We start from the raw sequence: 18,121 nt of genomic DNA on the forward strand, positions 1-18,121 counted from the left end.
TTCAGGTGCTGGACCAACAGGGATAATTTGGCTGCAGATCACAGAAGAGAGATGTTTTGCTTGGCTGATATACATAGACAAATGTAAAATGTGATCAAAATAGGCAGCAGGTGACAACACTTGTCATTTGGAGACTTCGCAATACTGCTATATGGCCACTAGGGGTGGAAAACGCTAATTAGCTAATTAAAGCTAAAAGACTGAATGGATAATAAAGAGAATTCCACCCAGGAAAAGCTAATAAACTCGTCCACAAAGAAAGACACACGGGACAAAATGCCTGTCAATGTTAATTAAACATCCAACATCTCAAAAATAAAGAAAAATATTTAGTTTGATTACACTTACATTTAATCTACACAGTGAATCTGCATTTTTCACCATCGATCATGTCAAACTCCAATAAAACACTCTGGACACTCAATTCTTTTAAGTATTAATGTGCAACAGGAAGAGAGACAATACTCCATCAGGCTCACCAAATGCTTTGTTTCCACCAAATTACAACCTATACGAGCAGCTTTCCACCTGGACACCAAGTACTGCGTCGGGGCCTGTTGATGACCGTGATTACCTGCCTGACATCTTCAGCAATGCCGAGAGAGAATGCCAAGGTGGCCCCGCAATGTTTGTGTGGGACATCAGAGTTTTGTGTTGAAATAATTAGCCTGTTTAGCTGCCATCTGGGCTCTGGTTGCTGGCGTGTGGTGCAAGCCAGGTGCTTCAGGGCTAATACCACAGAGAGACATCTCCAGCAGATGTTCATGGGCAGAGCGAGACGCCCTGGCACAGATCTAGAATCAGATAGCCTTTGTACAAATCTTGAAGTCAAAGCATAGATGAAAATATGGATATTCCTGTGCTCTCGAATAAGCAAAAAAAAAAAAAAAGGAAAATTAGAATAAAAGTATTTTCCCACACGTGAATCTTTTTATAACACAAACCCTGCCGCTTCCAAACAACTCAAATAAGAAACAGGGTTATCTGTGAGCAGCAGGCAGCTCTTAATTGGTTTCCTACCCCTATATACGACTTAAAATCTAAAAAAAGGACTAATCATTTCCAGCAGATCATAGGCCAGTAACTTGATAAGGCCGCTGGATTTACTCGATGAGGTAGAAAGTTCCTGAGCAAGCAAGCAAGCGCGCGTGTGGTTGTTGTTCCCAGAGGGCTGAGAAACCGTATCTGCCCTGGAGGAGCATCCTCTTTGGTAAGCACTTCTTATCCAGGCCATCACTGCAGGCCGATAGCAGCAGGGTAATATCCAGTAACTGCAGCTTTATGTGTGATCCAATATTCGGATCAATCCCTAAGACAGGAGGATCGCCATTAACCCTGAGATCTCTCTCTCCTTCTGTCTCTCTCTTCCTCCTCCCTCGCTCTGTTCCATTATCTCTACACTCTTAGAACTCTGTTCAGTAAACATAAAGAATGACTGAATAAATAAATGAACAAAGTTTTTTTTTCTATGCAATACACATGCACAGATTTGCGTATGGCCCTGCACATCTGTATCAGGCTTGCATGTGCGTATGTGTCGAGAAAACTAAAGAGGCAAGTCATGAGGAGAGATGGCGTGACGTGCATGGAGTCAGTAGGTTTGGGATTTTGTTTGGAACTGCCAATACTTTGGGGAGAATCGCCTCATATATCGTCCCGTGTGACCGAGCAGAAGAAACACAGACTGAAGCAAAGACATACAGCTCTCGTGGCACAATTCTCTGCTCTGAATTGAAATAGACAGTGAAAATAACAGCTGCAAAAAGTATTGCAACATGGGCTACTATTTTCAGAATTTGAAATAAATAAATAAATAAAAACACTACAAACAAGGACCAACATATGAATATGGATGATGGCAAATGCGCACCATGTTTAAGGATTGTTTACTTGCAGCAAATATCAAATGAACTCACATAAAGACAATCTAAAATACAATGACAAATACACATAATCAATTGAATTACATTCAAACAACACAACAGGGGTCTCTAATTGGAATCTGCTCAAATTCTTATTGACTATATTTAATAAAATTTTTCTATTAACAAACTAAAAAACGTGAACATAACTGTAAGTGACTTGTCTCAAGCAGCTTAAGCCAAACTACAAGTTAAAAAAGTTTCACTTACCACGGTTGTTTTTAGGAGGGTCAAGACCCCGGAGCTCCAGCAGGAATTTATGTAAACACCAGAGGCCACGATGCTGCTGACCAAGCTTCACAGCACCACAGCCACAAACGCGGAGCCGGAAAGCCATTTGGGTGAGCGTGCAGCTGCTCCGTTGGCGGGACTGGAGGACCAGCCGTGGCAGCAGAGACAACAGGACAGGCGGGCAGGGTGAGGAACAGAGCCGGAGTGGGCTCTGCTGGAAGGCTTTTTCGCCTCTCCTTCCCTGAATGAAAGCAATCCCTACGAGTGAATGGGTAATGAGAGACCGGCTCCTGAGATTTTAGCTTTCTTAATCATGTTCATAATTAATTCAAGAACATTGATAATTTCATTACATTCTTTTTGTCTTATCAATAAATGATGTGCCTGCACTTTTGGTCTTGTGTATACGAGAGAGAGGGAGGAAGAGAGGGAGAGCGAGGGACAAGAGGAGTAATACGGCACTAAAAGCACTGGAGATGGAAAACGATACAAACAGGGAAGTGGTAATTATAATCGTTGACCAAGCCACTGGCAACACAATATGATGTCAAGTGGCCACAAATAATTAATAAGGCCTTCTGTTGTGTATGTGTTTGTGCGTGGGGGAGGGTGGAAAATGTTGCCGGTGAACAATATTTCGGCAGTTCTCTGTTATTGGCAAAACCCAAATGATACACATCCACTAAAATCATCCTGTTTTCGCCAACATGTTGCTACGCACACTCACATCTACTCCTCACCTTTGAGCAGAGGGTGCAGGGGTTGGCTCTGTTATATTGCCCTTCCGTTGCAACGAGGGTTCAGGTTTCAGGGACATTAGTACTGAAGTCCTTTTTGTCTCCATCTCCTCTTGTATCTTCACATGCCCTCTGTCAGCAGCCCCCTCCCTCCCTGAAGAAAAAAAAGAGAGCAATTTATGTAGGGCTCATATAGGTTTGAGCTTTTTGGCAGCAGGAAAAATGAGATAATATGCATTTTTAATAGGTCATCTTCAGTAACCCTTAACCTCTTGGCATGCCATTGTAGATTCGGTGCTTTATCAGTCCAAGTTTCAGGTTAAAACCAAGCTCAAAATAGGACTAAGAGGAGTGAAAGGATGGACTGGATATTACCGCCTCCTAAAAATACCGCCAGGAAGAGTGGAGTCGGGGGGGCTCTGAATCACAGCTACTAGACAAGTAGATGAATGTTTGAACAGCCTGACTTGACAGTGAGTGAGTGATCAGACTCTCCAAAATCCAGAATGGTGAAAGAAGATGTTTATTCTGATCAAAGTTACTTTAATAATTTAACAATCTTCTCCAAAAAGCACCTGGAGACATGTGGGAATTTCCCTCAAAAGCATTCTGAATGCTGGTAATGAGCTAAATTTAAAATATTATCAAAAATACATGTATTTTAAAAAAACTTCAAGATCAAATCAAACTGACATGATTTCTGTGCTCCTCTTGCAAAACTATCTCATTTTGGTACCTTTGTAATGGATTTCCAGCATGTGACACATACTGCAGTATAGATTGGTAAAGCTATACGAGGCATTAGAGATTCAAGTACTTTATGCCCTATTTATTCCTTATTTGCCACGGGCCTCCTGTCTTGAGATATGACCGGCTCAACACAAGAAACCTTTAATAAAATAAAAAAGTAAAGAGGGGACAATAGAGATTTACAGCCGCCATTTTGGCAGTGGACTTGATATAAGGTGTTCATAACAAGTTTTGCATTTTATTCCTGGCCCCTTACACACATTTTAATCATTTTTTATGTGATCTATGTATGCAGCACTCATCCTCTCTGTGTCACACCACCTCTCCAATGTGTTCCTCTTAAACAGATTGCTACAATACTTGTAATGATGGTTCTTCCCAGCTGTGCTGCAGGAGTGAGAGGAAGGGGAGCAGCAGGCTATAGCATTACCATAATACCCACTCCCTCCCTCCACTGTCCCAAGGGCCCGTGTGGGGCTGCATGGGGATATGGGGTACCTCTGCTGTGGAGGGGACTCAACTGGCTGCTGGTCCTGCAGGCTCTTTGCATGTGCGCGTGCGTGCGTGTGTGTGTGTGTGTGTGTGTGTGACAGGATGGAACCTGCCTGTGGGCAATGTAATAAAAGCGCCACACACTGCTGGTAGTGATGGTGGCAGTGCTGCTGTAGCTGCAGAGGAGAGGATAAATATAAACCAGGCCTGCATCAAGGAGACGGCCCTCCAGTCACAGCCTGACTTACATCCTAATAATTAGGCCCCTTTCCAATAAAACAAGGATTTGTAGCTGTGCATCTATTTTACGTGTGTTTGCTGCTGCAGTGGGGGAGAATGCTGGATCTGCGGCTGAAGCTGTGTGGGTTTAACTGCCAATGTCTCAGCTGAAATTATTTAGTCTTCTGGAGCCTATAGGATACATTTTAGTATAACTTGATGAGACCACACAACTGTCCTGATAAAATTAAAATTAGTGGGGCACTTCTCAGTTCATGCAGCTCTTGCAGACCTTGAATGTGTGCACACTAACTCCCCTCTCTCTGATAGTGGCTAATCAATAAATGAGGTCTGCGTGTTATCTTTAACCGCCTGATGTGCACTGCCTAATCTTTTTACCTCCCTTTTTAAATACATATAGGCTGGAGTGAGTTGGCACTGACGGCACATTTTTAAAGAAGGTGATTAAATATGTTGCCTATGTTATACTGCTATTGATAGAGGGATTGTGAAATTGAAATGGGGGGCGCGGGAGGGTAGTCTAGTCAAAGAGGTATCAGGCTAATTAAAACAAGCATTTGTCAGAGATTAAGCCTGAGACAGAAAAGGTCATCTGGGCACCAGAGTGCACTGTTTCACTGCTGTGCTCTTAGGGCAGTCTAAACCTTTCCATGTTAAATGGTAAAGATGCTATTTGCCAGAGATGGGGGAGGTGATACAGATCCCCACCAGTGGCAACAGTGACACCCAGGTCATTGGTTCTTCACTGTCCATTACACATGCTGGTCAAATCTGGCAATCCCTGTCATTTAGGGATGAAAAATAAGCGCTCAAACAAGATCAATAGATGTAGCCGTCTATACCAGCAGTGATTAATTGACTGTCACCAATTAATGACTGGCCGGTAGCAAGCAGTGCAATCTTGATGAGGGGGGAGGAAAGGGACTTGTCAGAGAAGGTGTATTTCTTTCATTTCCATCCATTATTGGTTATTCTACAGTTAGTTTTCCATTCATAAACTGTTTCAGCGAGAATTTAAAAGTTTATTGCATGTATCTGAAATGACCAAGACAAATATGGACACATTCTAGTAGCAAACAACTCTAAATAAAAATCATATGCAAAGTATTTTTTATTTAACTGACTACATGGAGCATTTACTTAGCTAACTGTGTGCATTTATCATGCATCCTCCCTTGAAATCAGTGATATTGCAGGAAAGGACTGGGGGAAATATAGAAGGTTGTGGCCCATTAATACTCTGTTGAAAACAATCAGTGCACAAGATGTAGTTGCAGCGAGTCAATTCTAATCACATTACATGCTGAGAAAACGTCCTGGTTCGAAGTACGATGAAGCTCAGGACATGTTGGTTTGGATGTGAGTAATGGCTGTGGGGGGGTTAAACTGGAGTGGGTGTCGTTTGGAATGTTTGGAGTGGAATTATGATAATACCGTCATTATAAATTTGATAGTTCACTTGAGACGAAGGCTTCCAAAATATTACATGGCGCTCGCATCACAGATGGGCATAAATTACGTTGGCATGAAGATTAGCTTTGCTGTGATGATCATTTTAAGAAAACTACTAAGATAATTAATACAAGAAACATATTAAAGCATCATGTGTTGCGACTGGAAGCAAATCAGCACATTATAAATATATACTTTTACAGTGTGCCCATATGCTTAATATTAACACTTTATTGAGTGTGTAAAGGAGTTTATTTGAAAGGGTCTATATTTGTTCATAAGCAAATGTACACACTAAAAGACAGTGTCTGTATACTTCTTCTGCATATCTACAAGGGTAATTTTTGTTATTTTTACTTCAGTAAACCTTTTGTCAACACTGCTCTCTGTATCGCGAGGAATACGTCTCCTTTTCCCAATTAAATGAGTTCTCTTTTTTGTTTTTTTTGCCATTAAAACACTTTATAAAACACTTTATATCACTCAATCCATGTACACGGGAGACTCAGTGGTAAGTATTATCTTAACGTTCGGACATCTGTCAATTGTAAATAACATTTGTGGTTTGGGTTTTATGAGAAGATGCCATTTTTAAGCATTGGGTGTGATGGGGAGCTGCGGGTTTGTACAGAGAGAACTAATAAAAAACCTGATCCAAAAACATCAAATTGGTGGTCAAAACAATATGGAAGTGAGGAGTCATTAAAATATTTCACACAACCTGTGCAGCAATTTAGATTTGTAGTTTTTAGTGTAATAGTTGATCTTAGCTCTAATTACATTCGTGATCATGTAGATCAGGAACCAGGTAACACAATGTATTATAATAATAACATAAAATTTGTCACATGATGTGTTGGAACATATGAGCTCCAGCCACGATGAAATCAGATATGGGAAGTTACAGTTTCTCAAATGTTTTCTACATTGTGTGGTTGTTTCCTTAATTCTTTGAGTTTTAAACTCGCCCCGTATTTCAGTAGCAGTCGTAGCTAAAGGATAAACATAAAATTCGAGCATTACAGCTGAAAATATTCTGATAACACTGAGATTAATCATTTCATGTTGCGAAAAGATTTAATGGTGCGCGCACAGGTGAAAACGCGTTTCCTTTTAGGCCTTTTAGGTCTCTCTGGCTTCCCGTAGCTCTCAGAGTGAGCGCGCGGCGACTGACTGCTGCTAGTGGGAAACTTGTGTGTTTTTCAGTAAAGTGTTTGCGCTCAGAATTCTTCCAGAAAATGGCTCACAGCTACCAGACATCCACTCTTTCTCTGACTTTACCGATCTCCTGTCAGATATGCCTGGGAAAGGTAAGTTTGTTTTGTATTTACTATTGCTAATGACGTCTGCAGTGAAACAAAGACTGTGTTTACGCTGCATGCAGCCGCTGTAACATCCAGTATAACAACGCGACATTACTGCAGACTTCTGCTGCCGCGTTGCTTCTTTGCGTTAAGGCTCTTCGTTTCCGATGTGCTTCTCGGTGCAGGTCAAACAGCCAGTCATTTGTGCCAACTACCACGTGTTTTGTTCATCCTGCATGCAAATGTGGCTAAAGAAAGCAAGCCAGTGTCCCTCCTGCAGAGTCTCCATCACTCCAGAAAACCCATGCAGGGAAATCATTGGTAAGTAACCATGTAAACCAGCGCAAACAAGCGCTGAGAAAGTAAAGCTAACTTAAATGCAGTGTTTGTTCAGTCTTCCCTTGGTAGCGCCCACGGTTTTAAGGTCGTATTTATTAGGAGTCTAATGATGGCGCGTTTTATCCACTTGACACCAGTTTGAGCTGTGATTTGCACAGACTAAAGACATTTGGCAAAATAAGCCGAGACTATCCCAACCTGAACGATCTACTGATAATGAAATTCCCAAATAGATGCTTTCTTTGCTGATTGTTCTATTATTTTCTTGCAGGAGGTACTAATGAGAACTATAACAGCGATGACCCATCCATAAAGCAGTGTCTGCGAAAGACCAGAGGTGAACTGCTTTTACAAGAATACGAGGTTGGTTCTGCTATATCTCACGTCACATTATAAACATGGAAGCTGTGCTCTGTACAGATTTGTAAATGGGTATATGGTTGGCAAGGGCATCCAATATTCACTGTTATACCTTCAGTTATATTTGCAGTATTAACAGTAGAGACATTTTTCTTTTACTATGGAATTTTTTTTACACTTTTTGTTTCCATAAAATCACATCATTTTGAAGAAACAGTCCCCATTGGAATAAATACAGCATTTGTTGGATATCTTTATCTCCTGCAGGATGAAATCGATGGGCTTATGAGGGAGAATAAGGAGCTGAAAGGAAAAAATCTGAACCTGGAGTCACGGCTGAAGTGTCTGAATCCCGTCGGGATTGAGTCAGCGCAAACACAGGACCAAACGGTTGACCCCCAAGTTCGAGAGGAATTGACCACAAAACTACAACTGGCCACAGAATGTTGTGATAAAGTCCAACAAGACATGGACAAGCTTAAAGAGGTGACGAAGTTTGTCTTATTTCAAAACGGGGTGAATAAATAAACATTTCTGTGACATAAATGATCTGTTTTCAGGTAAATAAGACGTTGAGATCTCAAAGTGTTGACCTCATACAAGAGAATATGAGATTGAAAGCAGAAGTAGCGAGCAGATCACCTCAGAAGTAAGTTTTTATATATTGTGTGAATATGAATTAATCTGGTGATACAAAAGACCCTCCTCTATAATGACCTTGATCAATATGATCTGTTCCCAGGTTTGGCCGTTTCACAGTGGCAGCACTTGAAGCTAAGATCCAGCAGTACGAGCGTGATGTGGAGCACTTGAAAAGAGCTCTGGAGCGCAGTGACCAGTACATTGAAGACCTGGAGTCTCGGCTGAGGAAGGCTGAGAACAGACAACTTGATGTGCAGGAAAGGCCCACGAGTAGCGAGGCAGAGGCCGACGCTCTAACACAGCAACAGAAATTTAGCATGATGATGAGGAGCTTGAGTGACAGCGAGAGAGTTTTGATCTGCAGCAATCCAGAGGCAGAGTATCGGACGTTTTCCAAAAATTCCGATTTTCTGTGCATCCCAGCTGTGAATCAGAGAGAATTCGACAGGGATCTGGCTCAGGGAAACAAAAAAGACAACTCGGAATGCGCCTCTTCTGATTTGCCCACCACACCGTCGTCTGCTTTCCGGTCACTGACTCTGAGAAGCCCTGGCATCCGTGACAAGAAAGTTGCATTTAAGCCAGGTTCTTATCTTAGGAAGCTGAGTTTTGAAGACTTTCCTAGTCCAGAAAAAAGCACCATGGAGGACCAATTCGGCAGCTTAGACCCGTTACCCAAAGATCTTCCTCCGAATCCTGACAGGGACTCATCGAAGTCTGATGTTTGGGGCCCTTGGCAGAGCTCCATTTCTGAGGAGCCAGGTCCAAGTAGAGAAACCTCAGGTGAAGGAACAGCAGCTCTTCTCCAAAATGAAACGCCCACCAAATTCGAATTGTCCAGCGAGGCCTCGATGGATGCTGCTTATCTGGACAAAATCTCTGAGCTGGACACCATGATGCTGGAGGGAGAGAGCTGCAGCAGTCGGGGATCTCAGCTGTCTCTGGTCTCCACCCCTCCCAGGGGCCCGGACCGCGCTCTGGTCCCAGAGTCACAGGCTTGCCCTGACGTCTTGACGAGCCCGCCGCCAGCAGACAACACGGACAATCCCTCAATTGTCAAAAAGCCCCCAGAAAGCTCCGCAGACGGTTTTGCAACATTGGAATCGGGCGGCGGGAGTAGCGCCCCCAGTCCTGCCTTGACAGACCATCACGCTTCCGCTCAGACTGACGAGCTGTCTTTTGATTTGCTGTTTGATTCACTGGAAGAATGTAAGGCAGGCTTTGCTTCCTTTTGCAATCAAGGAAGCCAAGACCACCCTTCTGTGAACCCCTTTGCCTCCTCCAGCTGCAGCAGTAACCCTGGGAACACCACAAAAGAGAGACAGGTACTGAACATCAGCCAGCCCACAAAGAGAAAGTCCCACAGTCTCAGCAATGTAAGCAGTCCCACCAAACTCTCAAAGCTCATGTGAAGAATTTGGAAGAAAAAAAAAAAAGGTCTGTTCTGCATCTTTTGGCCCGGCTTCACAGCCAGGAACGGGGTGCAATATAGCATGGAGCCTTAATGGAAATAATGATACTTCTCGTCTTTTGTGACATTATACAAACCTAAATGGTGTTTGCTGTTATTTCTCAGACTAATGCATCACTTTAGCTTTTGGGACAGTTAGAAAACACGGGTAGGCTGAATGTTTGTGGTGAAATTTAGAATGAAAGTGGTAAAATGTGTGTCCAAATAAAGCAGTAATGTGACAATGCATTCTTATACTGTATACATATATATTTATTTACTGTGCCTCTCGAGCCACTTTTGGGGCCAAGAGTAATGCCTGTGCTTTATGGTGAATTTTCCATATTTTGAATTATAATAGTATTTAGTGATTTATCTGTCTTTTATTAAATTAGTTTGTACTGGCCACCATTAAACAGTAACATTAATTTGCTTTTAAGTTAAAAAGCATAGGCTATTAATGCAAATACAGACATCAGGGACCCCACATACAGCAGTTCAATTGTAGCAGGAACCTTATTTATTATGCAAATTTAACGATATCATGTATATTTCACATACCTCTTAATCGCTGTATAAAATTTTAATTGGGCAACCGTTGTGGTTTGACTAAATGAAGTGTTAATTCATTGGGATTAATTAGTTTAAAGACTGCAAGGTTGGGATGATGTATTAAATTAATTTGTTTAGTGCTCATCTGGCGTTGATGGGAGCTACAGAGAGATCTCCTTAGAGATAAGACGGACAAACATGGGACGTTTAATTGCATTTATACATTTGAACAATTCAAGAGAAGTCCTATTTTATGAAATACACAGATTACACAACACGCCGTGCAAATTCCGTAATCTAATACGAATGATTGATTGCGTGAGGGGAAAACGCCAAAAGGCACCGGCACCACCAGTACCGAAAAACGGGGTCCTTAAAAACGCAGCGGTCTCCTCTCCAGATGTTCGTCCCTGCCCTGTGAGCAGTTTTTAATCTGTCAGCCTGCTCACTGTTCTGGCACTTCATGTCTCGCGAGAGCAGCCGAGCACAGGCATGACGAGATCTGAGGCGCTCAGGTGTAAGAGCCTCTCTCATCCCCAGCAGTGGGAAACAGTAGACAGATAAGTGCGTCTCAGAGACTGCAGGCATCTCTGTGATCTCCGGGCTCAAGGCTGCACTCGGCGCTCTACACAGCCGGCTGCATCATTACGGGACAGGCAAAGGATCACTCTGCATCTATGACTGTTTTTCAGCTCTCGTAGCCGTTTTCCCCTCCTCTTCTTTCTGTGCACTTTAATTGGAGAAGCTCGCCAAGATGATGTCCATGAACAGCAAACAGCCGCACTTCGCAATGCATCCCTCTTTATCCGAGCCCAAGTACACCACCCTGCACTCCAGCTCGGAAGCTATCAGGAGAGCCTGTCTACAAGCTCCACAGGTAAATTATTCCCCTGCAAAAAACTTCGGCTTGTTCTTTTTTCTCCTTCCCTCCCCGTGGCTGGGCTGCGTGTAGCGTTGAAGGCTGTCTGTGCCTAACAAGAGGCGCTCCGAGGCACATTCAGCCAAGACGCGCGCTTAATGTTTTTTTCATGTATTCCACAACTCGGATGAGGTTTTCTTTTTGAAAGCATGCTCATTTTTATGACTCGAAGCTTCTGAAGGAATACTTTGGCTATGTTTTTATGCGTTGCAAAAAAAAACCCAAAAAAATCCCGACTGATAAATTTATTTATGTCCTTTTCTCTGACGTATTTCTTTCTCCGAGTCTTTTACATTTCGACTCTTTATGGTCTCTTCTCTGTTATCTTCCGCCTTGCAGCTGCAGAGTAACATCTTCGCGAGTTTGGACGAGACCTTGCTGGCCCGGGCCGAAGCTCTGGCGGCTGTGGACATCGCCGTGTCCCAGGGCAAGACGCACCCGTTCAAGCCCGACGCCACCTACCACTCGATGACCACCGTGCCATGCTCGTCGACGTCCACCGTCCCTCTGGCCCACCACCACCATCACCACCATCATCACCACCACCAGAACCTGGAACCCCCGGACATAATGGACCACATCAGCTCACAGTCCCTCACCCTGATGTCCAGCGCGCACGACGGATCCGGCGGAGGAGGCGGTGGAGGCGGCGGCGGAGGGCTCATCTCTACCTCCTCCCACCCGCACTCGCACTCGCACATGCACGGCTTAGGTCACCTCTCCCACCAGGCTATGAGCATGAACTCACCCCTCACCCATCACGGGCTCTTACCGGGTCATCACGGGGGCAGCCAATGCGGCCCGGGGCTCACTAACACCGGTATCCCCTCCATCAATGACTCGGACACGGACCCAAGGGAGCTGGAAGCTTTCGCGGAGCGCTTCAAGCAGAGGAGGATCAAGCTGGGGGTGACACAGGCGGACGTGGGCAGCGCTTTGGCTAATCTCAAAATTCCCGGCGTGGGATCACTGAGCCAAAGTACAATTTGTCGATTCGAGTCGTTAACTCTGTCCCACAACAATATGATTGCGCTCAAACCTATACTCCAGGCCTGGCTGGAGGAGGCCGAGGGGGCCCAAAGGGAGAAAATGAGCAAACCTGACATTTACAACGGAGGGGAGAAGAAGCGCAAGAGGACCTCGATAGCGGCGCCGGAGAAGAGGTCTCTGGAAGCGTACTTCGCCGTGCAGCCTCGGCCGTCGTCCGAGAAAATAGCGGCGATAGCGGAAAAGTTGGACCTGAAAAAAAACGTGGTGCGAGTGTGGTTTTGCAACCAAAGACAAAAGCAGAAGAGGATGAAATTTTCCGCCACTCACTGATGGGCGAATATTCAAATCCGGGACTGAGTTTTGGGGACCAATAGACACTGAGACACCGGTCGTTTGTCTCCAGCGGTTTTCCACGCTGGTGCACAATGGGCTTTAGACACCCATTTTATGAGGCTTCATATATCCAGTTTATTTTCACGTTATCGGTGAATGTCAAGTATGCAAATAACAGATCACACAAATTCCGCTCAGTTGTTTCGAGGGGGGTTAAAATAAAAGTTTAGCGACGGTCGACATTGCCTTTTACACACACGTGGGGGAAAAAGAGGTAATTAGCTTGGCAACATAGAGTTATTTTCTCCGAGTAGGCCTATTATTTGAAGTATAGCCATTTACGAATTACCTCATTGATTGTCGAGCTGTGTTTTTGGTTGGATTTCTGTTGTCGATGGTGGCGTAGAATAATTCATGAATGCGTTTATTTATTCATCCGTTCATTTATTTGAAGGCTGCTATACGAATTCAGATTTAGTTGCAAACTTTTATGGCTGACGAAACGAACAGTAGGCCTGCATGAACTCCTAATTCACGGGCAGTATGTCTGGTCTCTATAGGCCGTCACATCTAGAGATATATTTATTTTAAATTTGCACAAAAGGCCCTTTAGGTTTCTAGATTGGTCGTGTCGAAATGGTTTTGTATATACTGGCATCACTTTGTCACTTATATCAGAGGTGAACTCTTGGGTTTTTGGAAATAAACTATAGGGTCATATCGACATAAGGATTTTTTTTTTACTCAGCAGACCACAAGAGCCTTGTCTCCTTCATCAAGGTGGGAAAAGTTCCGTTTCTTTTCACGTGTTTCAGTTTGCAGTGCAAACCCTCTATGCATTGGAAAAAAGTATCACTGCAGAGCTGACAGACCTGTCCCCCCCCCCCCCTTTTTTTTTTCTCGTGGATGGTGTAAAATCACTGTTAAATGCCTGTTTTTAACATCGCGGTCACCACGTTGTTTGTCGTGTTAACTGTTGTGTAAGTAATATTTTACGTTGTGCACAAGTATGTTTACAAAACTGCGCCGACGTGTGCATCATCGGAAAAATGCCCCACTGTCTCGTTCCCTCCCTCGCCTTTTCCACTCTCCTCTGTTGTCCTCTTCCCTCCATCAGTACTTGTTCATCCTGTAAGCCAAATTCAACAGGGAGGTGTGTTCCAGCAATCTTCTAATAAAGTCAAGAAAGAAATGCCTGCGCTTTTCTGGTGGTGATTCCATACAGGAAACGCTTCTGCTCACCCTGTATTGGTGACATTTTATTTTCCCTTTGTTCGTGTCGTGACTTTAAATTTAGTTTCATGTGTTTAAATGTTAGCAAACGAAATTTTGCGTGAATGTTAGATTTTATGTTCTAATTTTCTGAATAATTCCAAATAAAAACACACTTTAGGCCTGTGCAAAACTGTAACCTCCTTAATTAAATTATTAAAATATTATTATTTATATTTAAATTACAATCACAACTTAAAATTTAATGATATTGGCGTTTATTTCAGTGTTTTTTTTTTTACTGACGTTTTCATCAAAGCAGACAAGAACTGCTGGGTGACACATCTGCATGTTGGAATTATTCATAAAGGTGGCGACTTTTGCTGTGAAATCATGAAATAGAATATAATAACTCAGCAGCAGACGCGTCTGAACAAAGACAGAAATAACCCGACATGTTCATTTATTTAACCTATTTCAAATCACCGCATTTATTTCCCTCCAAATATTCCACGTAGACTTTGAAAAGAAAAAGGGACAGAAAAAATATTATATTTAATTTTAAATTAATCACGACTTTGCTGATGGAAAATATGTTATTAGACTGCATTTTAAGGCTGATGGAGTTCGGAAAGCTCAACCAAAACCTTACTTGTGGCGTGAAAACAACAAAAGAGACAAATATTCACATTTCTTTCTTTTTCCTTCTTCCGCTAATGAAAACTCGGCATCATAGGTGAATCGAACACGTGTAAGCTCGAACTCCTGCAACCGAATTTTTCTTCTTTCACTGACTGTAGGTCTGTGAGATACAATTGTCACTTCAGTGTGTGTGTGTGCGCGTGCGTGTCTGTGTCGTGTCTCTATATATACCATTTTCTCTCATTAAAAACGCCTTTAATGAACTCAAAGTTTTCCTGTGCGCTGGAACAGAACAGCAGTGGCCCTAAACGCGGCCCAGGCGCGCCGCCGCCGGACGCGCGCCACACAGCAATACTTTCAGCACCACCAACAGCTCCGCTGGACGGGAGGGTAATGTATTATTGAAAGGCTGTATCAAACAGCTTTGGGCTGCTGCCTCTCTGCACAAGAGCTGTGGATGCAGCCGGACTGTCTGCCTGCACAATAGCCTCTAATATGTTAATGGCTGCAGGGGATGCCGGAGGTACCGTCCCCAGCTGCCTCGCCTGCCATATGTCAGGCCGTTACGACACAGTCCTCTATTAATCAAAGGGATATTTCATCAAAAAATTCAGCCATATCATAACCCTTAAAGCTGTATCGATACAGAAGGCCGCACCGACGCGGGATCGATACCGCCTGCGTGAACAGTTTACATTTAACTTCAAATTATTATTATTATTATTATTATTATTATTATTATTATTATTATTATTATTATTATTATGGGGTCCGTCCTGAATCTTGAACACGAGAATCGCCTCCTCTCCTTCCTCCCTCGCCTCCTTTGCATAGGACGCGATAGATTAATCACGGAGCGTGTCTCATAACTTAATTCCTTCAGGCTACTAGTCGAAGGAGTAATTAATCCATACCGTGGATGTAAATAAAAGGAAATTGGATTCCTGACAGACGAGGTGAGAGGGACTCTGACATCACGTAGCCAAATAATGATTTCTACCACGTTCCGGTTACGCGTGGCGCGCCAATTTACGACTTTTTTGGGGTGCCATAATGCTGTAACAGGGAAGAAAAGAGGCCTGTACTCTAAATGCAGCCGCTTGAACTCGGGTTAAAATGGATCAAATCGTTATAATTACGAACATTACAAATCAAAGACGGAGAGAAAGACGGAGGAAAGGTGTGGAGCGCAGATCCATGGCGTTGGTTCATCTTTTGAACTGGTGTATCCTGTCCTTGTTGTGACATTGCCCCATTTCTGCACTATCTTAAAACAACAAATAAGAGCTCCCACCGAGGGCTCCGTTGATTTAACAATGCGCGGGGAGGTTGGCCTTTGGACGGAAATGTCAAACCGGGGATGTGGATAGGTAGATCCCCCAGATCTGCACTCATTTCCCACTTATATTTGCTCGGTAATCCGCCGCGGTCGCCCTGCACCGCTCGGGACCGGGTTTGAGAGGCGGTGCTGTTGACACAGGGGTATATTTCAATCACAGAGGGTTCAGAGTCAGACGAACAACTTATTTGTCTAATAAATCCGTCATTTAGTAAGAAAAATATTTGATCTTGAGGGGCTGACCTCTCGTCTTGTAGCTACCGACAGACCCCCCTCCCCACCCCCCCCAAAAAAGGTCCATATCTGCTGCTGTGCAGGAAGCATACGCAGCAGAAGGCACAATTTTCTTTGGAAACGGCAGCTGCAAAAGTTTTGGCGTCTGCAGAAGAAACAAATGATAAAATATTGGCGGGGGAAAATGGGTGGGTTCCGTTTGCAAAACAGCTTGGAGCTTTACTTTGAATTAGGGAACACATAAAACGAGATGGGCCTGTGATGACAGTTTTTATGTCGTCCAAATTACAATGCAGCAGCTGAACAAAGTCTGTACAATGCCAAATTAACATTTTTGGTCCTTTATGGAATCTAATTAAAACAGTTCAATAACTGTGCCTTAATCTTCATTCGTTTTTTATTTTTAAATTAAAGATCTCTGTAACTTCTATCATCAGATGGACGAATGAAAAGAGTTCTGAGCCCAATTTTACTGCACATGAAGATAATAGATGTAAAAAAATGGTGGAATTTTATAGTCATCAAGAAGATTCTTCGGGCTAGTTAGTTATTGTATTTATTGTCCTTTTTGATCAAAACTTCTGATCAGTGCCTCAATTATTGTTTCTCTTTCAGTTCAGACAGACAAACTGAAGCTGTCCTTCCACACGGCGGAAAGGTTCGTTTGTGCCTCGTTCGGGAATTTCCCTGAAATTCGCACATTTTTCATCTGCATTTGGTCATTTAGCAGAGTTTGTGTTTTAACATCAATCCTTGTAAAGACCAAATCCTGCACATAAAGCTCTCCAGCAGCACGCTGCTCTGTACCTGACTGGCTTTACTCGGTTCTAAACTGGAGGCACCAGATTGTCACCTAAATGTCACTTGATGCTAAATCTGCCTCACCAACTAAATGTCATTTGTTTCCTGTAAGTCCTGCCTTTTAACGGCTGTCATGGCCTGGGGACGGGTGCACTTTGAGCCCTTGTGTTGAACTCATTTCTCTCTCCTCATTAGCAACACGTGATGCAGATGGAAAGGGGGGGGGGGGGGGAGGGTCAGCAAGACAAGAAGCCAAGTCAAATCAAAGAGAGGACAAATGCATCACCGTTGATGTACAGGTGTCCTTTTTTAAATGTAATGTTCAGCTTTTGTTTTTCATTTAAAAGCATCAAGCTTTTCCACCAAGATGTTGACACTGACGGGCTGAGACTGGCAGAGCTCGTGCAAACTTCCCAATATGTGAATCCATTTTATGGGAAGACATGTAGGGAGCCCAGGAAACGCAGGGAAACATTAGGCTAAAAATAATGTTCTCTCAGTCAAACTCTCAGTCCACAGATGGTATAAATGCCAGATTTTCATCGGGGGACTGTGGGGGTATTTCATGCTGCTGAGACAGGCCCAGTGCCCGACTGCAAGATATTGAATGTCTTCTTCTGTACACACCGACTTCGATAATGACGAGACTGCCGGCCACCGTTCGCCCGTCGCTACGCCATCAAATATTCATCAATGTTGATTAAACAGCCGGCAGCTGCCGATCGGCCCGGTGTCACATTTGTTTCCAGCTACCTTCGAACACACCCGGATGGAAAACAGCGACCGAAGTCCTCCGCCGAATAATAAAAGTGCAGGCTGCTGTGGCACGTGACCGGATGTGCACGAGATGGGCACGCTGATATCGCTTAGCATTTACTTACTTCCTTACAAATCTAGTGGGGTTTAAGTGGACATTTATTTTTACAGTGATGGAAGAAGTGTGTGTGTAAGTGTGTGTTAGAGAGAGAGAGAGAGAGAGAGAGAGAGGAAGAGGGAGAGAGAGGTGGTGACTGTGAGGCACATTAAATATTTTATGAGTTGTTGGACTAGAGAGGAAAGAGAGCCCAGAAAGGTTGGTTCAACTTATTTGACAAACTCAGGTTGAGATGCACGTGCAACACACTCGCTGAAACACTCACGCATCCGCACGCTCGCACGTGCGCGCACGCAAACGAATGCA

At 43.5% G+C, this 18,121-nt stretch overlaps 2 protein-coding genes and 1 long non-coding RNA gene across 6 annotated transcripts in view; 2 read left to right on the forward strand and 1 right to left on the reverse strand.

Moving 5' to 3' along the window:
* LOC115252089 (uncharacterized) overlaps nucleotides 1–18,121 on the reverse strand; it is a 46,178-nt gene that overhangs the window by 11,599 nt on the left and 16,458 nt on the right. For 3 of the 4 annotated variants that reach the window (XR_003890529.1, XR_003890528.1, XR_003890526.1), the window contains exons 2-3: nucleotides 2,894–3,044; nucleotides 2,133–2,394 (exon numbers count right to left, since the gene is read on the reverse strand). This is a non-coding gene — a long non-coding RNA (uncharacterized lncRNA). Of the gene's footprint in view, nucleotides 1–2,132; nucleotides 2,412–2,893; nucleotides 3,045–18,121 lie in introns of all 4 variants that reach the window. The other variant, XR_003890527.1, reaches the window with a different exon arrangement.
* On the forward strand, nucleotides 6,955–10,174 carry obi1 (ORC ubiquitin ligase 1). Its single transcript, XM_003969885.3, has 6 exons — nucleotides 6,955–7,134; nucleotides 7,314–7,449; nucleotides 7,739–7,830; nucleotides 8,095–8,313; nucleotides 8,388–8,476; nucleotides 8,570–10,174. Exons 1-6 carry the CDS (start codon nucleotides 7,063–7,065, stop codon nucleotides 9,879–9,881), a joined length of 1,920 nt encoding a protein of 639 aa, XP_003969934.2. The 5' UTR covers nucleotides 6,955–7,062; the 3' UTR covers nucleotides 9,882–10,174.
* Nucleotides 10,966–14,113, forward strand: pou4f1 (POU class 4 homeobox 1). Its single transcript, XM_003979755.2, has 2 exons — nucleotides 10,966–11,348; nucleotides 11,730–14,113. Exons 1-2 carry the CDS (start codon nucleotides 11,226–11,228, stop codon nucleotides 12,708–12,710), a joined length of 1,104 nt encoding a protein of 367 aa, XP_003979804.2. The 5' UTR covers nucleotides 10,966–11,225; the 3' UTR covers nucleotides 12,711–14,113.

Source organism: Takifugu rubripes, chromosome 13 (genome assembly GCF_901000725.2).
Source record: "Takifugu rubripes chromosome 13, fTakRub1.2, whole genome shotgun sequence".
NCBI classification, from domain to species: Eukaryota; Metazoa; Chordata; class Actinopteri; order Tetraodontiformes; family Tetraodontidae; genus Takifugu; species Takifugu rubripes.

Bases quoted from the DNA above. Each gene is read 5' to 3' on its own strand.
- obi1 (XM_003969885.3), top strand. From the start codon at position 7,063: ATGGCTCACAGCTACCAGACATCCACTCTTTCTCTGACTTTACCGATC. The intron at 7,450-7,738 runs GTAAGTAACCAT...ATTTTCTTGCAG, and splicing joins CCCATGCAGGGAAATCATTG to GAGGTACTAATGAGAACTAT. The intron at 8,477-8,569 runs GTAAGTTTTTAT...ATCTGTTCCCAG, and splicing joins GCGAGCAGATCACCTCAGAA to GTTTGGCCGTTTCACAGTGG.
- pou4f1 (XM_003979755.2), top strand. From the start codon at position 11,226: ATGATGTCCATGAACAGCAAACAGCCGCACTTCGCAATGCATCCCTCT. The intron at 11,349-11,729 runs GTAAATTATTCC...TCCGCCTTGCAG, and splicing joins CCTGTCTACAAGCTCCACAG to CTGCAGAGTAACATCTTCGC.